This window comes from Haliaeetus albicilla, chromosome 10 (assembly GCF_947461875.1).
Source record: "Haliaeetus albicilla chromosome 10, bHalAlb1.1, whole genome shotgun sequence".
NCBI classification, from domain to species: Eukaryota; Metazoa; Chordata; class Aves; order Accipitriformes; family Accipitridae; genus Haliaeetus; species Haliaeetus albicilla.
Window position 1 is genome coordinate 5,724,401 of NC_091492.1, and position 27,152 is coordinate 5,751,552.

At 36.9% G+C, this 27,152-nt stretch overlaps 2 protein-coding genes across 4 annotated transcripts; one reads left to right on the top strand and one right to left on the bottom strand.

The window, feature by feature from the left end:
• Nucleotides 1-828: 828 nt before the first annotated feature.
• On the bottom strand, nucleotides 829-10,057 carry CENPN (centromere protein N). 2 transcript variants are annotated; one of them, XM_069793385.1, is made up of 11 exons: nucleotides 9,884-10,057; nucleotides 9,411-9,600; nucleotides 8,232-8,277; nucleotides 7,418-7,474; nucleotides 6,979-7,055; nucleotides 5,223-5,399; nucleotides 4,398-4,499; nucleotides 3,779-3,836; nucleotides 3,217-3,326; nucleotides 2,455-2,578; nucleotides 829-2,149 (listed from the first exon to the last, which is right to left on the bottom strand). In XM_069793385.1, the coding sequence occupies exons 2-11, from the start codon at nucleotides 9,579-9,581 to the stop codon at nucleotides 2,034-2,036; spliced, it is 1,038 nt and encodes a 345-aa protein (XP_069649486.1). In that variant the 5' UTR covers nucleotides 9,582-9,600; nucleotides 9,884-10,057; the 3' UTR covers nucleotides 829-2,033. The 2 variants fall into 2 exon arrangements, with proteins under 2 accessions (XP_069649486.1, XP_069649485.1); XM_069793384.1 differs by having other exon boundaries at nucleotides 3,217-3,329.
• A 116-nt stretch (nucleotides 10,058-10,173) lies between these two features.
• On the top strand, nucleotides 10,174-27,152 carry CMC2 (C-X9-C motif containing 2). 2 transcript variants are annotated; one of them, XM_069793389.1, is made up of 4 exons: nucleotides 10,174-10,299; nucleotides 18,153-18,289; nucleotides 22,587-22,658; nucleotides 24,801-27,152. In XM_069793389.1, the coding sequence occupies exons 2-4, from the start codon at nucleotides 18,209-18,211 to the stop codon at nucleotides 24,873-24,875; spliced, it is 228 nt and encodes a 75-aa protein (XP_069649490.1). In that variant the 5' UTR covers nucleotides 10,174-10,299; nucleotides 18,153-18,208; the 3' UTR covers nucleotides 24,876-27,152. The 2 variants fall into 2 exon arrangements, with proteins under 2 accessions (XP_069649490.1, XP_069649491.1); XM_069793390.1 differs by lacking the exon at nucleotides 10,174-10,299 and adding an exon at nucleotides 10,424-10,895.

A 27,152-nucleotide genomic window follows, 5' to 3' on the forward strand; every position in this document is an offset into this window, starting at 1 on the left:
TTGCCTTTATTTACTGATGTAGAATCACGTTTTAAAGAACCAATGGCACGATACACAGGACTTTTTTCCCCTACGGCTTGGTCAGTTAAAGGAAAAGATGTACGTTACCAGTAGGGAGCCCACCCTCAACTGGGGAAGAGTAACACAACTGTGTAGCTCCCAGGATGCGCGGAGACCCCGCGTTCATTGTACAGCCCCTATCCTTCCTCTGGTCTGCATGCCTGCTCCTGCTTGTAAGGTGCCCAGAAGTGGTGTGTAGTTCCCATAATAGCCTTGGTTACGTGAAGTTAGAGATGAAATGCGTACTTGAAAATCAGAGCGACCAACTTTTCGGTTGTTAAAAAGGGGACAGAGACCACCTTTCCCAGAAACAAGAGGTAGAAACAGGCAGTAGGCCAGGTACTCGCCGTGTTTTAGTGTTTTGGAACTTTATGGGAAGTTATCATCATCTCAGGCATTAAGTTATTTGGTAGAGAGCATTAGGAAGAAAAAGGTGCACAGAGTGAAACGCATACTGGAGTCATAATGGGCCTGACTCCTAGAAGGCTCTGCGAGGGTACAAGTGGGAGACGTCACAAGCTAACTCGCACTGTCTATCACGTGAAACCTGGCATGGTTTCAGAATCCTAACACTATGTTAAGTATTTGTCAAACTAACATTTAAATTACACAGATGGAAGTCCTAAAAACATATCGCTAGCAGATAGTCCTAAACTAACTTCTTTTTATGTGCAAGTTATACAGAGATGCTGAAAAACAAAACAAAACAAATCAGTAGATGTTAAGACACGTTTCTAAGTCAGGCCAAACAAACTTCTATGAGAAGACTTAATTTACACATTTATTTACAGTGTGAAAAACAAAAAACCTCCCATACAACCTCTCAAAATATTTACACTGTGCCAGGAATTTATGAAGACTGTCTCTGCACGCTGACATACCTAAAGCAAATCGGAAATTCCACACACGCAAAGTTACCAGGTAACAGAATTAAAAAAGAAACACTCGTACAGTATAACTGAATCTTCAGATCAAATCCATCTCAAATTAAAAATGATGCAGCAAGTTACATAAAAACATCTATATCATTACTAATTACAATTTACGAACTCTACAGAACCCCAGTGCAAAGCTGTTGTTTGCATTAATGAATGTTGCCATCTTGATTCTGCAATCTTTATGTCCCCAAGCACAAAAAAGTAGAAATGTGCAAGGGTTGCAGAAGGATCAAATCTTAATTAAAATATTCTAAACCATGGACTTCCTTAAAGGAAAATTATTGCCTATTTCATTGTATTCCTCCAAGGTAAAATTTTGCAAGACATTAATACCAATAAACAGATTTTTTTTTTTTTAAGTATTTGTTATTGGCTGTTGCCCTTGGCGAGTGAAAACTCTGGATCTGAATTAATATCCATTAAAGCTCCATGGAAACTTCTTATGGACATCTATATTTCAAGAGGCCCTTCTTCCCCGTACACTGTAATGGTCTTTGAATATAATCTTCATCTACTAAGATAAAAACATGCCTGACCTCCAGACAGGTAGTTCCACTTATTTGAGTGGGACTATTGACATGTTCAAAATGGGGCACATGTTCTGTTATGCTGCTGAACTGGAGCCAAAATAAGAAGGCCACCTAGAATATCTTGGCCATCTACAGCTATGATAGCAAACTGAATAGCTACAGCTGTCTTATTGTATTGTGTTGTATTAAGCTTTAGCTATCTTTAACTTCACAAATACTATGAAAAATACAGTTAAGAGCTGCCATCACATAAATTTAAAATAACCACAATATCTGTTTAAACTTTGCAACTAATGGTTTTTTATCACTTCAGGGAAGAGTTAACTCTTCTGTTAAAGACAAATGTGGAAAAAAAAAATGCAAAGCTGCCATAATTTGGAAAAAATACTTTAGGGGATTATGAAAGAATAAGTTATTTTTTAAAAATCTGTTTTGAAGTTTATTATGATTTAAATTAATACCAGTAGTAAACGAGTTATATATTTCTCTATGAATCAGTTTTAAATTAAGGGCTTACAAAGCTTCCCGGAAAGAAATGTTTTCTCTCTCTAATTTTAAAATAATTCCTAGCTTTTTGTGGTATACATGTAAGTAGTGGTGAAATTGGTGCATCAGCCATACCTGGAGAGGGAGAGAGAGAGAGATACAATTATAGCTTAACTCAACCAGTATTTAGCTTTATAACAGTTATGAAAGGTAAAAACACAGCTTGAGTATCTATGTACAAGCCAGTAATTCTAAGAACAAATTGCTATGTATTTAGACATAAGTTTTTATAGTGATAAGATTTTTATTCTACTAAATTTCTATCTATATCTAAACAAACTGTGAAGGTTCTCCCTTATGCAAGATAGAAGCATAATGTAAGATGACCAAAACATTTAACTGTGGATTTCTCCTCCATTTTGTAGAGTTGGAACACTTACCTGCTGGTGCCAAAGATTTCAGCGATTCCAAAAGATGTGGACTAGAAAACTTGACCAGACATCTGAATGGTTCTTTTTTATCCAAAACATCCATTTGAGGATCACTTTTAAACATCGTCTCAAGCTGTTAACACAAAATTTAACCAGGGAGTATAAGCAATGAATATATTTTATTTGTATGTTATTATTTAAACATTACATTAAAAATGTAATATGTAGTAAGGCTGTATCTTATTTGTCTATTATTTCTAATGTTAACATGATTCCAGCTGGAGGAATATTTTAATAAAATCAGAGGGTGCCACCACGTGGTAAACAGTTTTCTGCTGAAAGAGGCAGCTTGTTCAGTAATATTGCAAAACATTAATTATCTCCTAGAATTTCCAATATATCTGTTCATCAGTCAAAATCCGTGCATCATCCAAGAAGTTAAACTATGGTGTTATATGTAGCATGAGCTTTGTATGGATTTCAAATAACCCTCATTTCCCATGCTTCACCACACTGCTGGTGTAAGTCTACCTTTATTACAAAAATAAGTCAAAATGCTTAGTTCACAAGGCTGAAAGACTGAAACATGATCTAGTAGTCTGACCAAATCTCAATGCAAATCCATTTCTTAAAGATACTTTTAACTAATTTATTTTAAAATATGTGCTCCCTAAAGTTTGAAGAAATACTAGCTTTTTCTTGACTTGCAATTTAATGTAGCTACCCCTATATTAAAATTATAAAAAAAAGAAAATGTGTTGCTTTTACTACCTTATATTGTGCAAATTCGAGTTTTGGTTGGGGACCATCACCAAAAACTTCCCGATTCACTCTCTCTATTCTTTCTTTCTCAGTTTTGTTTTCTTGAATTATCCTTAAATCTGCTGCACGCGAAAAGAGTACGGAAAAGAAGAGGAAAAAATCCAGAAAGACAACTTTGTCAGCTGATACAATACTGTTTTTCTGATCAGGTAATTACTCCAGTGAAAATCTGAAAATAACAATTTTAAAGAATTCATCACGATATTTTTTTTTTTTTCCCCCATAAGCTAATTGTCTCCATCATTTATATTTTCAGTTCTTACCAAGAGAAAAACGCAAGCTAATATGAAAGGAGATAATGGGCATTGAGTGTTTTTGGTTTCATAACTGTGTCTAGTGACAGTCATGGGGAAATATTTACCTGTCCTAGTGATAGCCCATATTATAGCACCCCACCAGGTATGGATAATATAATGTGGATGTAACATACGTACATTTCCTAGAATGAATATGATTTCATAAGCCAGCAGTAATGACATTCAAGCTGCCATTTAATTTGAAATATACGTACCACTTTCGGGTGCTACATTCCTTTCTTGTAGAGGTCTTGGATAATGAGTTTGGAAGTTCTAAATCGGAGGGGAAAAAAAAAAAATTTTAGTCCACTTCCACTTTTAGAGCCTGTAGCTGAAAAGAACTTTCCAGTTTCTTTTTACTTCTCATTCTGAAAGTGAGTATTCTTCTAATTTTTGACAATTACTGGAAGTCAGAAAGCCCAGCTTTATTTTGAGAAAAGAATGTCTGTCCTATGATATTTGTGAACATTTCCCTACTTAAAAGCATTACATGAATGAGCAGAGTAAGTGCCCGTTCTAATAGCCTTCAAATCATTGCTCTAGGAAGCCTAGTGAAATGATGCTAAGAAGTCCTAGGACTGAATTGGTGATACAATTTTTAGACTGAGTTTAACCATCAGGAATAACAATAATAAAGAGCAGGTGGGATACCAAGTAATTACATCCCCATTGTAATGTTACCTTAATGAAAGGCTGTCCACCTCAGTAGTTCAATATTATTTTAACTTGATGGTCTCTTGGAAGAGGTAAATTTCCCCCCCTGCTAGGGGGTGAGAACTAGGCCTGAAACAAAAAGCAAGACTTATCTTAGGCTGTACTTGTAAAGTGGCTCACCTGGCTATATCTCTTAAACACAATATCTTTAAGGGAGTTTAAAGAATGACTTCGAAGCTCCATTTCACGGATGTCATGGTAATTAGAAGCAAGAACCAGGGCCTTTAAATAAAAATTGAAATTGTTTTAACATCAGTCTTAATCATCACTGTGTTTATAATATGGAAAAAATATAGCATTTCTAGACATTGCAATGTTTTTGTTTCAAGGTAAGCAACTGCCCTTTAACTAGGAGGATTGTCAAGTCTGAAAAAATGCTGAATAGACTGTTATTAAGCTTAGGTTAATATTTAAAAGCATTCACAGGATTAACCAGATAAGCCTATAGCCTTATCAACTTAAAAAATAAATAAATAAAACAGATTAAAAATTAAATTACTAGTATGGAAGTCTGCTAAACAGATACAAAAAATAAAGACTACCAATGCTGATCACCACAAGTTGACAGAAAATGTCTTTTAAAACTAATTAATAGCATTCCCTGATGAGCTCATACATTTAGTTCTTAAAGTTAACCGTGTTGACATAATACTCTTCAACTTCTATGAGACAATTTAACTGAATATTGCCTAACACTTGGTTAAGAAATTAGAACAATTCAAGGTCAGCAAAAATCCCAATAAACTGAATTTATTCACAATGCACCATTCCAAAGGTCAAAGAGATTGTTTTTTGCCCCATTTTTACCACGAATTAAAGGGAAAAAATGACTATTACGTAAATTATGTAAAGTGACAAATCTTTACCCAGCCTCTTAAAAGCTAATACAATTATAGCTCTACGTGACTGTGGTGAAGCCAGGGTCTACACAGTTTTATTCTGTACCTGACACAGCAGAGGCAAGTTGCTCTTAAGCACTGAGGCAGAAATGAAGACATAGGGAGTCTGTGAATGGTATACAACATAACTGGGTTTGTACTGGTTTGGTTTTGTATACGGTGTTCCCCAGGCAATTCTAATCCAGATTGCATTATCCTCATATTCTCTAAAGTTGATGGTGACCTAACAGAAAAAGAAAAGCTTTGATTTACCAGCACATTCAGGTGTCCATAACAATTTTGTTATCTCTTAACCCTGTGTTCACAAGACCCAAACGTAATTTAGTATGCCACTGCTTGAATAAGAAACAAATCCCACCAGTGAGTTCACCACTGTATTTAAATCAAATTTCCACAGAAAAACGATAACCTCACAAACTGAAAACCAAAACAAAACAAGAAAACAAACAAACAAAAAAAGAGAAAGAATCCCCTTTTAAACTCTAATATGACTTTTGTTCCTGCTGACGTACATTTTCTTCTGAAGGGTAAAAATAAAAATAGCTTATTACAAAAGCCTTGATTTCTCTTTTGGGAAAATAACAACACAACAAAAAGGTGTCTGTTTAGATGGAGGGCTAGTGGCAATATTTCCAGTATGTCCAGTTTTTGAGAAACTAAACTTTTGATCAACTTGTGATTTTAGACCCGAATATAATATTTATCACTGCTCCAGAACACACAATCAGAAATTTGAAGAAGATTCCCTTTCCTGTTCTTGTAGATTTCCTCCTCAATTACTTCTTTTTACCTTGACTCATTCTCGGTGACTTAAGAGTGGGAAAACTTCCTTTAAAAAACCAAAACCCTCCCTTTGACTGAGGCACACACAGCCAAGCTTTTAGTCCAACTAGGTCATAAACTCTTTAAATTGCTGGACCAACATCACTTCTCAAAGTTTTTGTGGAATTTAAAAAAAATACATTGCAAAACTCTTTTCATAGAGTTATATGAACTGCAGCTAATTATCTGTTAGTCTAATTTGTATTTGTTGCCCTCTACTGTTGTCAGTGGGAATCCTTTGTGCATCAAGAAGTGACACAGGTAACAGGCATTTTCTATTACCTTGCTTAAATGAAGCTGATGAGCTAAAGCAAGAAAAGGCTTCTGCAAATTGCTTAGTAAAAAAGTGAGATGATAGTATTTCCCTTCCATTTTTTCTTACTATGCTCATTTCTGTAGTCTAGAAACCGCTTCTTGCTATTGACAGTGGTCTTTCAGTCATTATAATGTAATGAAATACCAGGGCCAAGTTCTCACAGCCATCACAAAATATCATTTCAAAACCAGAACTAAAAGGACATGGATACAATTTCGCTACTAATCTAAGTCATAGTAGCTGAACCTCCTTGTCCTGCTTACTGGCTACTTCAGATTCCCCTTTATACTCCGTTTGATTCAAATTTTTGTTGCTTCGTTATTGTTATTGGGTAACAGGACAAAGCAATATCAACTTACCCAGGCAACATGTACACTCAAACAGGGCAAAGATTTCATAGAAAACATAAACATACTGCCTTTCTTGAAGTCGGTCATATTTTAAGGCAGACTTACAGTTTATTTCACTCCAGCATAATTGTAAAGTTGCTAGAACAGGTATGCAACACATTTTTCCTATTTCACATGCAGTTCTTACCATTCCCAAATGAATAATTCCATTTAATTTTTGATGCAGACTGTAAGAAAACAAAATACCTTCCTAAAGTTATGAAAACAATCTATTGTCACCAGAGCTAACAAATTTAGAATGGATTTCTTCTTACATTTTTCAAGGCTGACCGAAGCCTTCTTTTAAATTTTTTTTTGAAATCTGTTAAGTCAAAAAATTCCGTTTCTTCCCCTGTTACACAAGAAAAAAAAAAGAAACAAGAATTGTGTTTACAAGAACTAGTTCAGAGATGTTTTTACAGTTTTGCTGAAACAAAATTAAGCAGAAAAAGCTGAAGCTGCATAGCCTTATACAAAAAGCTGTATATTAAATTTGAGCCTCATTATTGCTATATAAAGGTTAATACTTAATTAGTAGTTACCAATTTCTAAAAATTGCTTGAGAAGTTAATAAAAAGTATTCTAAAAACATTAAAGATATCTCTATTGAAAAACCCATACTAGACTATATTGGTATTTAAAACATATGATATGAGGCAGCACTGCAGTAAACTGCTGAGAACTGCGAGATTACGGCAAGGAAAGGCATTTTACCTGTTTTCTTCATCTGGTAAACACTCCATACTCTCTTGTTTGGGTAGACGTGGTTGTCTAAGAAAAATAGGAATTGCTCAATAACATAGTGTATTATCAAATGGTAATTAAAGGAACAAATAATTTTACAATACTTTTATGACCAGGTGATTTCAAAAAGATTACTTCTGATAACGCAATGTAAGTTATTCAGCATTCTTAAGCTACCACTTATACTAAACCTAAAAGCAAAATAGTTTTTTATTAGAAGAGATAGGAAAATCTTTTTAAATTCAGTTAAGCAACTAAGGAAGGGTATCTCTGAGGTTCAATATTTAAAAAAGGATTTTACCTAAAACGACCAAAACTCAGTCTAAACTCAAACTAAGAAGTGTAGGCTGTTAAAAGAAACCTTGAGATTTAAACTATTATATAATTAATTTGTGAATTAATATTGGAGTTAGAGTTCCACCTGGAGTATTTGCTGTTAATTTTGCCTATGTCACTTGCTATTGGAGAGCGATATTACCGATCTTAGGGTTCGGTGCATACCAAAGACAAACATATCTCTCTACACTTATAACTGCATGCTGGATGTGGCTTACCACAGTTTACATCTATTCAGACCTCAGAAGAAGCAAACATACTTTTGTCAATTTTGAGCTTTTTTTTTTTTTAAAAAGGTCACATCCAGTAAGATTAATCATCTAAAACATAATCTGTTTACACCAAGTGCATCTGTACCTCACTAGGGCAATTGGTATGTAATTAGAGGCGTTATCAAGTTACTCAGAAAAAAATATGAAGATGTTATCTTTATTCATTTTTTACTTACAAATTATGTCTAGGACAGCTGCTTGCTTTATGTCTGCAGAATTTTCCTGGAAAGAAGAATAACAGTGCGTGGTGAACCACAGGTCCAGAATGCTCTATCACACTATTTAGTAAGTGAAAAATCTCAGTATTGGTAGTTTAAATGACATTGCACTTAAGCCCACAGCATGTACACTCTCCTCAGCAACACCACACCTGGTCCCAATGTGCACACAATAAAGTTTTGAGAAATCAATAACAAAAGATATTTCAGCAAGGTTTAAGTGTTTCTGCAGAGGCAGCAATGAGAACCTTGTCCTTATCATATGATGTACAAGCACTTAGAAAGTAAAATTAACAGGCATTCATGACATTATGTAACACTGATCAGTATTTCATTGTCAGGTATTTTAATATGCTTGGTTCCTCATTTAACCTTTATGGCACGAAAAGATTTTTAAGAACCTTCATGACACTACCTGTTACAGATAAGAATGTTTCAGAAGCTAATGTTATTTTAAAATATGACATTTGCTACCTTACAAGAATAACTTAACAGTTTCTTGCCCGTGGTTTGATCTACACCCATTGTAATGAATCTTTGAGTATGAAATTCAAAGGGAATGATAAAAAAAAGCTATAGAATTTAAGAGATATCAGTAATAACTGTATCTATCTGGGTTATGATACTATATATAAAGACTCCTGGTACATATAAAGATTCCTGATACACCAAAATTAGATTATGTAAGTAGGAGATCAGAAAACTTTTTTGCTTATATTAAGCAGAACAGAAGTAGTTCTGGCCAAGGAAATTTTTCAAAAAAGTCTGACGAGTCTAAAAGATCTATACTAGTGCTATCAATACCCATACTAAATAGATTTAGATTGGTACTATGTAATGAGTAAGCATTGCAATCAATGCCTTTATTTTACAGTTTAGAAATACACCTGTTTCTTAAAGGTTCAACACACTGAGCTTTTATTTACCTTGTGCAACTTATAAGCTCAAAACACATACTGCCATACTCAGTAATGGTCAGTCCTGCTCTCCTATCAATCAGACAAAATTGACGGTATTACCACCTCAGCTTTACATTTTCCAGACTACAAACTGCCATTTGATGCTGTGGTATGGCCAAGAAAAATCCATTTCTTCATAAGAATGGGGGTTTTTTTTGGATGGTGCTTCAATGATTACCTCACAGAGTTGAACAACATCTTGAGAAATGTTCTCCTTTATCTGACGGAAGTTTATGGTTTGCAGCTGCGTCTCAGAAAGCAAGCCCCATTTCTGTAGCATTGTCTTGATTTCATCTCGTGGGATTTTTAGTACAGTTCTTCGGATATACTCAGCAACAGTTTCATCCATGATGAAGCCACCTGAAAAGCTGAAACGTTAAAGAAGTTAAGACCAAGGCACAGGCAGGCTCAGGAGATTAGCTCCTTACTAAGGTGCACAAAGCTGCATCTAGGCACGACTAGCAGAACACTGGCATCAGTCCTAAGCGCGGCACTACCACAGATTTCGGCGGACAGCAACGACAGCGAGTTAAAACGCTTTCTACAACCATTTTTCCCCAAGCCCTCAGAAGTTTCCCTCACTGACCGAGGCCTCAGCGCGACCTTCCGGAGAGGGATAGAGCGCTGGCGCACAACCAGGGCTGTTACTACCTGTCCTATCCGGTCCGATGGGTGTCCAGCGGGCCTCAGAGAGCGGACGGGGACACGAAAAGAACCGCGTAGCCGAGCGGAGCAGCCGCGACCCTCCGCGCCCACCTCACACTACTGCAGCAGCAGCAGCAGCCCCCGCCCGTCACGCGCCACGCCAACCACCGCTCGCCTTTCGAAGCGACCAGTCAGGTGCCGCGCGGTGCCGGAGCCGTCCAATCACAAGGCGCCCCGCCTCCCACCCCGCAGCGCTATTGGCTCCGGCTCCGTGAGGGCTCTTCCCGCCGCTGCCGGCTGCGCTGAGGTGGCTTCCGGTCGGGCCTGGCCGGGTCGCCCGCGCCTCCTCCCGACGCTGCGCGGCTGGCGTGTCGGTCGCGGTGCCTGCCTCGCCTGGCTGGGCTCGTCCTCTGGGGACTGGAGTAAGTGCGAGGATGGCTGAGAGGGGAGGCTTTGGCCGGACCCGAGCGGGCAGCGTTGCTCCTTTTTAGTGCTGAACGAAAAGAGGGGCATGTGGGAGAGATGCCCTCCCTTCCCGGCCCGCCGCCTGGCTTTGGGGGGAGCCGTGCCCTGCCCTGCCTGAGCTCGGGGCCGGCTTCTGGGACCCTCTGCTCACCTCGCACCCTCCTTCAGGGCTCAGGGAGGGCTTTCAGAAGGGCTGTTCTGAGTGGCAACCTGGGGCTTCCCATTGCGACGGTCGTAAGCTTGATTTTCCTTGGGTCTGTGTGTTTCCCATCAGTACTTTAAGGACTCCTGGCAGCACTGAGAAACTACAGACTGAAAACAGTCTGGATTAGTTCAGTGGGCCTCTTCTCCTGCCCTAACTGTTGATAACAGTGTAGCATCCCCTTTCACCTGACAGCAAAGCTGTCACACTAACAATATTTACTTTCAGCCAAGTGCTATGTGCCTTTCTTGAGGGGTGCTTGCTGCTGAAGCGATGAGGTCCTGTCTTTTCCATCAGGGGAGCGTGATCCTCTCGATCCCTTTCTCTCAGAAGGCGAAAAGCTGTTCTACAGTAAGCAAGAAAATTCTGCTGGCAGTACTAAATTTATAGTGTTCTTATCTGATAGATTGGGAAATGAATGCAATAGTAATGAAATGAAGCCTGGTCTGGTGGATGCAGCTGAAGTACGAGAGCAGCTTGCCAAACAGGAATTTGGCGACAGAACCTTATCTTCAGCATGCTTTACTTTTATACTGGCTGGGTCTTGCCATTCTTGACTGTATATTCTCATCTTCATAGACACAGCAGAAATAGAAAGAGATTGCTTCAATAATCTTTTGTGATAAAATGCTATATTGTGCAGTGTGACTTGCTGCATATTATAATAAAAATATTCCACTAATTGCCCTGTAACTATGCTGATGTGTGTTGTATGAATACGACCTTAAGTAATTGCCAGGAGTTGAAAATGCCCTATTGTGCTTCAGTTGATCATTTAAGCCAGAAGTAAAACTGTAGAAATTGCTTGATATTCAAGTTGGTGTTCAACTTGCTTTATTTGTTAGGACTAACACCTTGTTAGCTTGCTTTACTAAGTATGAAGTCAGGCTTGATGTAGTTTTATCAGATACTTAGTCCTAAAAGTAGCGGGTGAGAACTCATTCTGCTGATGTGAGGGATGTTGAATTGCTGGTAGAAAGTAGTCATGTAAAAAGACAGTTAAAATCAGTATGAATCTTATTTATCAAAGGGTTTTTTAAATTGTTATTATTTAGGTTCAGGGAAAGTAAATAAAATCTATATAATATAAAAACATTTTAAAAGTAGACATAATCCCCCCCCTCCCCGCTTTGTGCTTCCTTATTATTTACAAGTCTTCATAGATATGTATCTAAATTATTTCCTTCCCATTGTAATATGTAATATTGGAAAAGTAATGCATAGTTTTGAAGACTGAGATTCAAGAGGTTGTGACTAATTTTTATAAGATTTAGCTAAACTTGGTTTGTTGAAGTGAAGGTGTCTGGCTAAATTTCTTGGAAACATTGGAAAGCGAGGGGTCATGCTCAGTGTGCCTAATCACAACCTCAAGGACAGCAGCATAGAATGATACTTTAATATCCCGATCTGGAAGACGTTAACCATGTTGCTGAAAGCTAGAAACAGAGTCCTTAGTTCAGAGTTCCCTAGGTTTTTTAAATGGCCTTCATCAACTGTGATTTCTCATTTCACTGAATGACTGATCTGAGTATTCTAAGCTGTTATCAGAAATATTTATAAATTGTGTATGAAAGATAATACTAGGAATGCAGAAGTTCTGCTGAAGTGACATGAATGATATCTTTAGGTAACACTTACCAGTTAGGTGTGGAGCTGAATCTCTTTTTATGCTAAAACTTTGTATAATGTTACAGAAAACACCCATGATTTGAGTAAACAAAGAGCTGGTTGGTTTGTTAAGTGTTTTTCTCCAAAGCCAAACAGAACAATACTATGTAACTGAGAACTTAAAACCAAAATGTCTGGTCTTACTCAGATTAGACAGTGAAATGAAGTGCAAAACTAAATGTTACACATGGTGAAGTGATACGGTGGCTTTATAGGAATTTGCAGATCTGTTTGCCCTTCCCCCTCTTTTAGTCCATGTTCTCGTTTGCACGGTCATGCTGCCGCCTTGTGGGTATTATTTGAGTGTTTGCAGCAAATGTGTGTGTTCTGTACTGTAGAAAGGTCTGTGTTTCTGGTTAAGGAGCTTAATGATTAGCAATGTAGATGCTCAGATGCAATTTTTCATCTTCAGGATTGGTACACAAGGATTTGCATTTTGCTTTAAGAAGTAATTTTTCTGAGCAATATGTGATTTTTTTTTTAACTATTGACTTTAGAAACTTGAAAAAAGTTGAATTACTTTTGCATGCAACTTTTTAAATGAAAAAAATAGCAAAACTTGGTCTAAGAAATAGTCTTCTGACATGCTTTTTCCATATTTCATTAAAACATCTTAGGAAAACAATTACCTAGATTTAAATCTTTCTTTCATTGTTGTCCCCCAAACATGGAAATATTAAGCATTAAGCTAATCAGTGAGACTAAAGCAACCTAATTTAGTTTTCCTTCTGCGTCAGGGAACTGGTTAGTTCATATTTATGGGGGATTTTGAGAAAAGAAGAAAGGAAATTCCCTCAATTCCTGACATGCTGATCTCATGCTTCCTTTGGGAAAGAAGTGGGAATGTACCAAACACCTTATTTCTCCACACAGCTGGGTCCTTTTACTGCTATTTGCCATAAGGATGTCAGGAGGAGAGACTAGCACATGGAGAGAAACAAGCACCTTATCCTAGATTTTAGTGTCCAGCAGGAGTGTGAAGGAAATGCATAGTGTTCTTGTCTGCTCTTTTGGGACAGCCTTTTGGTTTCTGTGTACTTGCTAGGTATCTGCAGTTTTATTGTGAATTCCATAATACGTGTAGGTTCCTTTTGCGCATTAATATTAAATATTTAATGTATTGGACATGTGTATAGATCAGCTTTTAGATTAGGAATGAGTATCCCTTTTCGATAACTTATATGTTGATTCCTGTTAGGAAACATTTAGCAACTTGATATGCTTAGTGTTCAGGATTGCTTATGCAAGGAATTATCTTACAAGTATTATTTTTCTAAACAGAAATATTAGTGTTGGAAATTAAGTATTATTGTCAGAGAATTTCTAAGTTTAGGCTTTTGAGTAAAAAAAAAAAAGTTTTATATTGGAAACCATAAAGCTAGAACATCCCCTATTTTCCCCACTTAAGATAAACTACACAGAACGTGATACTCGAATGAGACAATTTCTTAATTTTTCTTTTCCCTGAATGATAGCGTAGATTTAGAAACTAGTTAAGGAAGTTGAAAGATCAATCATCTTTATCCATGTCTTTGACCTTCAGAGGCTAACAGTTTATAGAAATTTGCAGTTAGTTCTTAAGGCATTTCAACCAAATCATTTAGATATATATGTAGTGTAATTTTTAACAAGGAAGGAAAAACTGCACATAATTCAAAATCTCATATAAAACACATTAAAGGGCAGACCATTTTTGTACAACCCAGTGAAATGTCAGTGCCTTTATGTAAAGAGTTCATCTAAATACTTCTCGCCAAATATTCGTTTCAGATATTAATGTTTGCTTAGGATTTTGCAGTCCATTTTTCCTCCTAAAGCAATTCCTGTATTTTCTTGGTACTGTTCTTCTACTTTACTGTTAGTATTTTTTCTACAGCAATTGCATGTTTACCTTGATGTTCTTTATCCAGCATTTCTGTTAGTAGTTTTCTCAGAGCAATTTATATTGCTTATTCCGAATTTTTTACTGCGATTTCCCCCCCCTCCCCCCCAGTATATTTTCATACTTGGATTCCTTATGAGCTACCACCTATATAGAATTCTGTCACTGTGGACTTAAATTCTGGTGAGATGGCAACTTGCTATCTTCATTTTAGATTGGAACATTATTAAAAGGAAACTAAGGAACCATCCTATCCTTTTTTCATACATGTTTTTGTTACTCTTGAAACTTTCATCTGTCGGAGTCATTCCCCTCCAGCAAAAATATTTTAGCCTTCTCTGCTCATGTATAGATCACTGTCACTCCTAAACATAAATATAATATTGAGCACTGATAACACCGTTCAGTCATGAACATCAAAAGTACTTAAAGGCTCTAGTTAAGCCTTCCATGACCACTGTAAGATGTTTTGTTACTTTAATCCATCGTAGCCTGTATGAACTGAGTACCGTATCTGGTAACTGAACTTGAAAGATTTTAATATTCAATGTTATTTGAAAATGAATTTCAGGAGTACTGATCTATGAACTGGTGTGACAGTTAGGACCTCTGATTTGTAGCATTTGTCCTGCAAGAGGTGCCGTTGCAAAATTCATTTGAGTTGTTAGAAGGCTTTTAATTGATGAAATGCACTGTCACCTATCTATTTGTGGCATTGATAGCTTTCATCCACTTTATATGAGAATAATTTTGTAAACAATGGCAGTGGTTACTAATCTTAGTTTAGAAATAATGAATCTTTCCTTGAATAGCTCCCTTTGATTTTCTGGCCTGTGCTGATGTGCATGCTACCTATTTCACTAGGGCACTGGTCTCAGAAGGAGAAAGCAAGACAGCCAGCTCAGATGACAGTTTTAGAAGAGCAGTCGGAGGCTGAATGATGAAGAGATTTAATAATCAGCTGGGTTCACACATGTTAAAGTAATGCACAGTCATTGAGCACGTCACCCTCTCAAGGGAACGCTAACTCTAGTGCTATCAAAAATCTACTGATAAATTCAAAACGTTGACTTTGTGTGGCATGCAATCAAAAGCTGGTGGCAATAACACAGCAGGGTTCTTAATCACTTTGCTGTTACAGTCGTGCTCCTGCTGTCATATTTCTAAAGGTTCATTTGTTAATTTGTTGAACAGAATGCTTAAGCAACTTGTACAGCTTCCAGCTTCTGTGCTTAGAGTATATGTAGTGTAATATTAGACTACCAGATAGTATGGGGGAAGATTTTTGAAAGAAATTATTATATGTGTTTGCAACACTCTGTGGAACATATTCTCATGGGTCTCAAGAGGCTTTTAAATCTGTTTAGATTTTTAAAATTAAGTTTGCTTGTGGGAATTTAACTCTTGTTAAGCTGAACACATGATGGGAAATATTGGGTAAATTAGTGTACATACCTCTTGAAGCCAAATATATTACTTGAGTATTTGTGGTGGGTGGACCCTGGCTGGATGCCAGGTGCCTACCAAAGCCGCTCTATCACTCTCCCCACCATCAGCTGGACAGAGGAGAGAAAATATAACGAAAGGCTTGTGGGTTGAGATGAGGATAGGGAGAGATCACTTGCCAATTACTGTTTGTCACAGGCAAAACAGATTCAACTTGGGGGAAAAAAAAAATTTAATATATTTTTTATCAAATCAGAGTAGGATAATGAGAAATAAAAACTGAATCTTAAAAATACCTTCCCCCCACACCTGCCGCCTTCTTGGGCTCAACTTTACTCCTGATTTTCTCTCCCTCCTCCCCCCTCAGCAGCACAGGAGGACAGGTAATGGGGGTTGGGGTCAGTTCATCACACATTGTTTCTGCTGCTCCTTCCTCCTCAAGGGGAGGACTCCTCACACTCTTCCCCTGCTCCAGCGTGGGGTCCCTCCCATCGGAGACAGTCCTCCATGAACTTCTCCAGCGTGAGTCCTTCCCATGGGCTGCAGTCCTTCAGGCACAGACTGCTCCAGCACGGGCTTTCCCATGGAGTCACAGTCATCTTCGGGGGCATCCAACTGCTCCGGCGTGGGGTCCTCCATGGGCTGCAGGTGGAGATCTGCTCCACCGTGGACCTCCAAAGGCTGCAGGGCAACAGCCTGCCTCACCATGGTCTTCCCCATGGGCTGCAGGGGAATCTGCTCTGGCACCTGGAGCACCTCCTGCCCCTCCTTCTGCACTGACCTGGGGGTCTGCAGGGCTGTTTCTCTCACATACTCTCACTCCTCTCTCTGGCTGCAGTTTTTTTGTTCCACAGCAACTTTTTCCTCTTCTTAAACCTGTTATCCCAGAGGTGCTACCACTGTCACTGATGGGCTTGGGCTTGGGCTTGGGCTTGGCCAGCGGCAGGTCCATCTTGGAGCCAGCTGGCATTGGCTCTGTCAGATACTGGGGAAGATTTTAGCAGCTTCTCACAGAAGCCACCCCTGTGGCTGCCCCCCACTACCAAAACCTTGCCCACAAACCCAATACAGTATTCTAGGAATAGCAGTATAGATTATAGCTGCCAGCACTGCAGCTGAATATTGGGATTTTGCAATTGTAAAATCTGACCACTGGCTGCTAGTATTTAGCTTGTCTATTTAGCTCGAGTGTTCAAACAGTGATGGCTACTCAGTACAAGTTGTAGTGGTATTTGCCTGATGTATTGCAGCTAGAAAGGTCATCTGTTTGGGAGGAGGGGCAATGAGAAAATAGTAAGTAAACAAACAAAAAAAGGCATCTCTTTAATTCAGTGGCAGTATGGGTCATATAAGTAGAATTTTGTCAAGATGAGACCATTTGTCTTGGTATGAACTGGACTTTTCTTCTTCCCTCCCTGGTGAAGTGATCTTCAACAGCAAAGATGTCATTTTATTTCAGCCTCCGTCATATGATGCTTTCTTCCTTTTCAAGAAAATATCTTGAAAATTACTTCTGGGAATATTGCTTTTTCAAATGGGTGGCAATATAAGAAATTATCTCTAGAATGAAGCTTGCTCCTGCCCTATGAATCCTGCAGAAAAGGACCTGGGGGGTCTTAGTTGACATGAAGTTAAAACGTGATTTAGCAGTGCACCCTTGCGGCAACAAAGGCTAACAGCATACTGGGCTGCGTTAGAAGTGTAGCTAGCAGGTTAAGGGAAGCTATTATTATTCCTCTCTTCCTGGCAGTCTTGAGGCCACATCTGAAATACTATGTTCATCTTTGGGTCCCACAGTCTAACAGAGATGATAAAAAAACGAGTCCAGCAAAGGAGAAACTAAGAGGGTCAGGAGGGTGGAACAGCTGGTATATGCAGCAAGGTGAAGGGAACTAGGCTGCTTTAGCGGTCAAAAGAGAAGACTCGAGGGAAACCTAAATGCTATCTTCCACTATCTGAGGGAGTAGGTGATTCGTGAAGACAGATCCAGATGCTTTTCAGAAGAGCACAGTGAAAGGGCAAGAGGCAACAATGTGAAGTTGCAAGAAGGGACATTCCAATTGGGCATAATTAAAAAAAATCATTACTGTTTTGATTAAGAACTGGTTTTTAAAGCATCATCAATGCTTTAGATCAGGATTTTTTAAAAAGTATGTAGATAACTAAAAAAGTTGTCAGTTCTCAGAGTGCAATAATGAAATAGCATTGTGCTTCCTGTTCTGATCCATCTTTGTAGAAGGTAGAAAGAAAATTACATATACTTAACTTTTTTAAAGCTAGAAAGGAGAAAACTGAAGTAGGAAGGTGAAAAGATAATCTGCAGTTCAAGAAAGATTAATGCTACTAGGGAGTCCCTGAAAATTAAAATCTCAAATGCATGCCTATGTCCACGATAGCAAAAAATATAAACTTCTAGTTAACTTTTAACATTTGGGCTGTGTAGAAGAACAGACATGTGCTGGTTTTAATTACTTTAACTGTGTAATATAACTTATACATACTAAGCTGCATTTTGATCTAAAATATTTTTTGTTAAAACAATACTGTGTGATAATATCTTAAGTGGATAACTCAAACTTTCTAGTTATACTTTCATATTTTAATGTTGGCAGGTGGAAGTTCTCTGAGACTCTTGTCCTTGTACTACTAAAATTATCCCTAACTAAAGATGCATCCAGACCTGTCTCCACATCTGCACACCGAAGAATGTAACCTAGTTATCAGTCTGCTCAAGAAGTGTCACAAGGAGGTAAGGAGTTTTGAGCAGAGAAAAGAGTGGGTGGTTTGGGGGAATGAGTGTCAGATAAATTAGTGAGAATATTATATGATCATAGAGAGAAAAACCTCCTCTAGGAGGTAACATGTAGCTAGTATGTTTTCACTGAAGAGGTATCTGATGACTGTGTGTAAAATTTTGCCAGTGATTTCTTTACAAAATAAAACATGCCTTACAATTTCCTGTGCTACAGCTGGACAAGAATGGACCTATTTTAAGAACTGAAATAAATTCTGCACCTTTTAGTACTGTGTGCCCCTCAAAAAATAATAATAAAAGCAACTTCAAATGCCCTCTTTTGTATGCTCACAGCATTTCCATATTCCAGCTGTCCACTGGGCAGATGCTTCAGTCTATTTATAAGCAGATGTGTTGATGGGGATCCGGACATGCAGCATGCCTTACATTCAATGCTTTGAGAGCTAAATGCGCATTGCTGTTTGACTTCCATGTTCTTAATAGGCACCTACCCAAGAATGTGAAATGCCAAATTGTCTTCAGGCTTCTCAAGGCTCTTCATTGCTTCAGGAAGATAGAATCTTCATGTCATTCATTTAAAAGTCTTTTTTTCAATTTGCTCTGTAGTAAACCTCTAGATGTAGAAGAGTCAGCCCCTGCAATGAAAGCTATCTGCAGCATTGTTGTAATATTGTGAATTATTTTCCCAGTTCTCTTGTATACTCTAAGTAGATGTTCTGTACAGATATATTTCTGTATTAGTGCATAAAAAGCTCAGTTTTGTAGTTTCCACTGAGACAAAAATATATTTAAATGTTGAATATGAATGTGAAAACAATGGTTTACACCATTACATGCAATCTACAATATTTTCACCTCCATGTTCAGATGTGGTGTTTATACTTTTTTTTGCAATGCAGTTAGTTACCCATAAATTCTAAGACAATACATATGTTAGCTGTACAGTTTTGAGCAGAATTCTAATTTTTTCTTTGCAAAAGTCACTACAGAAAGAAAAACAAGGCTGATAATACACAAAATGCGTGAGAAGACATTTTGCATGAAAGAGATATAACAACATTTTTGCAGATTTTGAAGTAGCTAAACTAACATATAAAAAAACTTTTGTGGTACCACACTTTCTTATGATTCCTAAATTACAACAATGAAGGGAGCAGAGTTTTAATACTGAAATTCACTTTCAATGAGTATACTGTACTGGGTTTGTTCAGCAACATTTAATTGGTTTTTGTTGGCACTTGTAGTGCAATATCTTGAAATGTAAGCCCACTGGAATCTGTTGATGCCATCTCATAGGTGGTACTTCCCATACCATTGCCTGTCTGTTCCTATGCACTGTCTAAATTTTTTAAACCTAAGATACAAAGTTCTTGTGCAGAACATCCCCAAGCTTCAAAATTAAAAGTTGTGTTAAGTGCAAGAGTTACGCATTTCTTCTGAGTTCTAAAATTTTAATTTGCTTAAAAATGCTTTAGGTAATTTGAGAGATTGTAGAGACTTTTTTTGTTGTTGTTAGTTGATTTTTTTAAACAACTTTAATGTTGTAATGTAGCTAGAATTAAGGTATTCAGTAGCTAGAATTAAGTGAGAAGACTCTCCTTGTACATTAACTACTATAGTATCAAAAGGATTGCCAAATAAAATGACTATCAGTTAAGAGAAGAACAAAACTTCTATAGGCAATATAAAATTCAAATGTTGTCATTAGTTTTTCATAACTGTGAAAACAAATCCAATCAGGAAAGAAAATACACTCAGATTTGTCCTGCTTTTTGGTACATAGATAGTTGGGCTTTCTATGCTTTGACTAGAGAATCCAGAAGTACTCATTTACTACTTGAAAGTAATGGTTGACTGTATTTTTGGGGTGTCTGTGTTTTTTGTTTGTTTGTTTTAATAAAAATGAATGTTAATATACATGTATCATAGGCTTTTTGTATAATGTAGCTTATTAGACTGCCTTGAGTTTGAGAGGGAACTGGAACTAAAAGGTGTACTTGAATTCCTTGGCAGCAAGTGATTCAAAGGACTCTATTGCCAATTTGACTTATGAAGGGACTAGGAGCAGCAATAACACAGTCATGCACAGGATTATATTCTCTTGGTTTTGTTTGAAGTTGATGTTTACATGAAGAGGAATTACTTTTGTCAGTCTTGTGCAACGATGAGACGGTATTTGTGCTAGCAGTCTCAGAACAGAAAGGGTGAGGATGGCTTCTTTCACACTCAGTTGAAAGGAAGCAATACCTTTTCATTTAAAATTCAAGGGGAATGTGCTGAAATACTCTTTTAAAATTGAAGTAACTGAAATCTGAAAAGTTGGTGATCTTTATCAGTGACTACCTGCTGTTTTGTTATAATGCCAAAATGTTCTAAGAACCTTCATCTACAATTTAAATTAATATTCCTGAGGGATGAAAAGCATTATTTTTTAATTGGGTATCCTGTGTGTACATTTTCACAAAAGTCAGTTTGATTTACTTTATTCCTAATCTAGAACCTGCTCATTATATCAAGTTTTGCATCTAGTGAGGAGAGGTTAATGGGATTCCTATTTGGTGTCATTATTTTGATTTTTTTTTTTATTTTAACAACTCCACTTGTGCCAAGTGCATGTTTTAAAAAGACTTATTTTCATAGGTGGCAGCTGAAAGAAATGCGCGTAGTCTTGCAACCATATCACTGTAATAGGCGTAATAGCTATTTTTGAGCAACTGATTCTTTTTTTCTCATAATCTGAACCAAAAAGTTGACAGCTTAGGAATCTGGCTAAAGAAATACAGATTCAACTCACTGTATGCAGTAGTAAGAGTGGAGTTTGAAATGTGAGCACTCACTTTGAAATTTAACATGCAGGTATGGGCATAGAATACAAAACTAAATCTGTATTAGCTAAAATGAAAGTGTTGTAAAAGCAAGATAAGCTTGCAGTAAAGTGACCATTTATCACATGCAACTGCTTCAGAGTGTCATCTGATGCCCTTTATAAAGCAGAGAGGTATAAACAAGCTAATTGTAGCACTGCTATAGTTAAATTGTCATAACCTTTATTAACCCACTCCTACCTTCAGTAATGTTCTATTGGTTGCAATCTTGTCCACTGTTTGAATTTTAAATAGTGTTCCTGTATTACTTGTATAAATCCATCTGGTTGCTCCTCAGCTACAGAAAAGCGCATAGGTTTCCCTCTGAAATACGGAAGTGACTTCATTTTCATCTGTTTTGTTTGTTTTGTTCTTCATGGTCTTTTTTTTTTTTTTTTTTAAATTCATTAGTTCTTTAAAAGATTGATCGAATTGTCTCTATTGATTGGATAGCTGTAAATATCTCCTAAAAGCTCCACACCTTCAGGTCTTCTGAATTGCTTGGATACTCTGCTACCAGATTCTGCTATGAGATTCTGTCCCATGGTAACAAGCATCACTCTGAAAAAGTAGTCCTTTTAGAAGAATGCATTCTGAGAGTGATTTGATGGCTGGTAATATGAAATCACTTCAGGAAATCCTGGCTAAAAGGACAGATTTTTATGGTGGATGTCATCAGGTTAGGTGGGGAATGCCTTCCTGAGGACAATGCCTGCAGTTTTTCAGAAACTAAGTAACACTTAAGAATGCATAAGGCCCATCGTTGAGCTGTGTCATAAAGATGGTAAATGCATCTTATTTATTAACCTCAAGATCTGGAGAAACTTAATCGCCCGTTTTTGATACTGGTTCTAACATTTCAGTCACTTAAGCTTAGTGCCTGCATCTTCTGGACCAACAACTCATTCTTCATGTGGTAGGGATGATGGAGCATCAAGTGCTTTGCCTCTCTAGGTCATGAAGAAATAATGACAACTAAAGCACAGAAGACATTGCCTCCAGGATGCCCGTAAATCTCCTAATACATCTTTCTATATCACAAACTGGAGTTCAGAATATTCATTTTTTGTACATGACTCAAGCTAGCGTGAGTGAAATTTGTAAGACCGATTTCCTAGATCAAGAAAATGTTCTACATTTAGACTTCATAGCTTCAGCTTAGGTATCCTATTTTAGTCTGATTATATGACATAGTGAGTACCTTCAACTTTCAGCAAGGCAGGGGTGGCTCAAATGAGGTTCAGGAGTAGCTCTAACTTCTACCTACTCAGTGAAAAAGTTACAAAGCATCATTTTTCACAAAAAGAGAAAAAGGAAAAGAAAACCAGGATATGTTGCAAAATGCAAGTGACTTCTAAGAAATTTAGAGCTTCCAAGGAAGAAACCTTTGAATTGTAAATTTTTTTTTCTCTCCCTAACTTAACCAGCACAACATTTTGAAATTTTTTGGCTATTGCAATGATATTGACCGTGAGATGCGGAAGTGCTTAAAGAAAGAGGTAAGAAACAGATTTACTGTGAGTTAAATGCTTAAGTAAAAAAAAGTCCATAGGACAGAAACAGTGTTGCTTTTTATTAAGTAGTACAAATCAATAAATAGGCCTTGAAATATAAGCACATTCTGGAGTGGGCATTTGATACCAAATTTAAACTTTTTTTGATAGATTTCTGAGGTAAAATCTGGCTTTAACAAATGGCATAGTCTATTTTTGGATATACAAAAATAGGCAAACACATTTTAACCAAACAAATACTGCAAATAGGAACTGACACTTCACAGATTGCTTCTGATTTTTTCTTAATTTTTTTTTTTTAAGTAGTGGTGTTCACAGAGAATAGACTATAAAGTAGTAATGGTCACTTACGCATGAGTAACACTTATTACTAAAGTCAGTTATACTGACTGAAACTACTTGATGAGTTGCTGAGTTAGGCCCTAAATGAAAATATTGCTGCTTAGGACCTACTCATTGCCGTACTACATCTGCAGATATGAAGGAATGGAAGACTCTCGGAGTTTAAGTAGATTAACTAGCTAATGGGCACATTTTCAGAAGAGTATCAGCTGGTCTTTATATTTGTGGTTGTCATGCCTACATGACAGAACACATAAATGAACTTTTCACACATCTTTTAACTTGAAATTGTACTTATTAATTTTGACATAAATTTCACAATTGTGTCTAAAAATGGAAACTTGGAAGTGCATGACAGCCAGAACAGTTTGGGCCCCCTCTTTTCCCTCTGTCAGTCTATGGGAATTAATTTCATCTGCTTGTGCCAAATACCTTTTTTTTTTTTTTTTTTTTCCCCCCTCCCTTGTAAAAACTGTAGCACAGATCTGGAAAATAAGGAAGGAAAGTTTCTTTCCAACTAATCTTATTTTTCTTTGTTTCATTGAAGCCTTTATATTAAAAGGAGTTCTTGATGGCTATATTTGTTTGCCTTCTTAAAATATGGCTACATTGATATGCCATTACTAGGAAGCCCCTGAAAGACTGTTCACAAGTATGGAATGGGTACAGATGTAGCTTTTGAAGATCCATTGTTCTCATTCTAAGTAAAAACAGGGATGGGTTATTGAAAAAATAAATATTGGCATGGGAAAAAGTTAGGCATTCTGTAAATGTTAAATAATGTTTCGGGCCATTATTTCAGTTATAGACCAATCAGTACAATGAGTGAAAAAACACAAATCCTTTCCAAAATCAATCTCCTTAACAGTTTATTATATTGTATAGAGATTTGAGTATTTGTGTGTTACTTTGGTTTTATTCTTGATATGAATTACTAAAAAAATGAACAAATATATGGGCTAACTTAAGGCCAAGAATAAGTTGCTTCTCATGAAATATATATCAAATCATACATTGATTTTTAATTTTTCATTTCTTTTAGCCATGAAAAGGTTTCCTTTTTGGCTAAAATGAAAGACAGGCTCTTCAGTCTTCAGGCTTTTGCTAGTGCAGGGGCATACTTGAAAGCACAGTTGTCTTATGCATGTTATCTAAACTGTGAAGGCTTTCTTGATTCCATTTTACACTGGAGTCCCGTCTCTGTTGTGTTTCTTTTTTAAACCATAAAAAAATCTAAAATGCCTTACCCTTATTAAACCCAAATTTGCCTTTGTTCCTTTCATCTTGGTATACTACTTTATCTGTGCACATAATTAATGACCAGGATCAAAAATAGACCAAGTCTGTGATGACAGATTCATGTTTCAGAAGGCAGACACACTTACATTAATCAGTATCTTTTAAAAGGAAAAGAGCCTGACCTGTGCTCTGGAATAGCACCAATGCAACATTTTTCGTAGCTCATGTGTGAAGTGTAGCTGTCGTACATAAGATGGCTGTATAATTAAGTTTCTCCACAAGATTAACTGAATCTTCTTTATTAGAATGTTCTAATACTCTTTAGCTTAATAACCTCAAACTTGGAAACATGTATTTTAATCAAATAAATGTTAATTTCAAAGTAAAAATGAACCAATATATAGATATTAACAAGAACTGCATTTCTAATGCATCCGTCAAAGATATTGTTTCTGTTTCTGGGTAATAAACGCTCTACGCTTTTAAATTTGACTTATCCGTTTAATGATAACAGTTGATCTATTAATTTCCTTATCTGTCTTGCAGTATGAAGAAAACAGGGCCAGGAACCGGGCAATGCGACGGAGGCTAATCGATGCTCACAAAAACTCAGAGAAGTGAGCTGTGCTGTAGTCGGACAGCTGCATCTCAATAGGGACACTCAGCTGAAAGTTGACAGATTACTTCTTTCCCATCACCAATTCTCAGCCTGTGGTTTGTGAAATCGTGAAAAAATAAACGCACCTAATACATACATACTCATTCCCAGCAAGGCAAACAGTGTGGAAAAAAATAAATATAATAAATGATCACTCACAACTTAATTTTTGACCTCTAAAAGAAAACTCTTGTGGCAGGTCTTTGTTCTGGTATAGTTTTGTTATGATTGTTAAGTAACGAGGAGTCAGTGTGTATGGAGTATTATGTATTCAAGGCTGCTATATTCCGTACCTTGTGTTGAATTGCATGTATTTCTTTGTGTTTAGCAGTTTCTCTTTCGTATCTTGGGGTTTTTTGGTTTTGTTCTTTTTCTTGCAAAACACTGAATGACTTTTTCCATCACTCTCTAATGTTGTGATAACACTGCTTAAATGAATTAACAAAAAGAAATTTTAAACAGATGTGGCTTGAAATTGGAAATTGCCTATCAAGTAATAATTGGAGTTCTAGTATTTTTATTGGAGCAAAAATGATGAAACTGCCATCTTCCACTGAGAAGATTAAAAATCCTTCCTGCCAACCGTATGTACAGTGTAGACTGTTGTAAGACAATTTGTTCATCATACCCAAAGCAAGTGGCTTTAGAAATTCAGAATGGAACATTTCCAGGGATTTACAAAGCTTTGCCTTGATTTTTGTTGAGCACAATCAATGTGCGTTGAGTGATTTTTAGAAGAGGAGTGCTGTGAAAAATACAAGCTAAGTAGTTCTTCCACGAATTCTGGTACAAACATGAAGTCAAGTTATGACTGTTGCTCTTGAAGGAAAACTCACATTGAAGTGAAAGAAAGTGTAACTTGCCTTTCAGTTAGGCAAGTCAACTAGTATTGTATTAGCCAAGTTGCCTCGTTAGCCTACAAGAGCTGTTTATTTGCTATCAAACTGCAGAAAGTCCTCAACAAGTCTCTGAATTCAGAAGATTTGATATTAAAACATATGTTGGTTTGTGCAGTGATAGAGCTGCTTCTCTGGGTGTCTGCTGGATTCAGCTTATTTTTAAACAACTTTTCTGTTCCGCCTAGCAACAAAAGACTATTTAAAAAAAATAAATTTTATTGAGCCAAATATACTAAGTGTCTTGAAACCTTTTGAAAAAAAGGGTGCCTATTCTACAATGAATTCTACAGTTTGTTGTAAGAACCATTGTTGACACTCAATCTTGAAATGAGTACATGCACCTGGTTTTGGAAGACAGCTGTATTTTGTGATCTATTTTGAAAGATTAATTATATAGAATAATTTTACTTATTTTTCAATACCTGGATGGACCCAGTTAAATTGCTAAAACTTAACCACAACTGTTTTCAGTGAAAGTGCCAAGAAAAACTGAAGTAATTGTTTCTGCATCTTTTGACATGCTGTCTGCTTTCTTAGAACAAGGAAATAATGTATTATTTGAATTAAATACTTGAGTGGTTGGAAGTGGTGCAGTCTTTTTATTGTTACTCTTCAGACTACTTTTGAAGTATTTTGTAGTGAAGTTCCCTAGCTGGGAACTCTGCATCCTTGATCCTTCTTCAATTTGTGATGACAAAATCTACTTCAGGCAAGCTCTTAAATAGGATTTGGTGATGCTTGTAATCTTTAAGTAAATAAATAAATAGAGAATTGTCCTAGAGATTAGGTTGAGAAGCTGTTATCTGAGTGCAGAGCACTGAAGCTTTTCTTTCTTTCAACAGCTTCTGAGAGTCCAGATCTTTCACTAGAATAGCAACAAAATAAGAATCCAAGAGCCACTTAACACAGCTCATTAGTCAGAATCATGTTTTCAAAGATCAATGTGCTTAATGAATGAAAGACCAAATGGCATGCACAATTTCTATTGATACTTTGAACTACATTTAGCAATAAATCTATTTTACAGATACTTTGTTTACCTAGTGAAAGTATGATCATGTTCATCCTTCTGTTTCTCTTTGCTAATTGCCTGCCAGTAGTGGGATATGAGATCGCCCATTGATTCCTGTGGTTTTGTTCCTTTTTTTTTTTTGAGAGGGGTTATGTTGCTAATTTGAAGCTGAGAAACACTAGTGTAATAATACTTATGATTTATCTGGCAGAAAAAGAAAGTAAGGGTGAAATGGTAAATGCATTTTTTTTGTTTCCTGAAGTGAGCTGAGTGGTGAGTAGGGGACATGTTGGGTGAAATAAACCTTGTCTATAAGGACTTTGAAGACA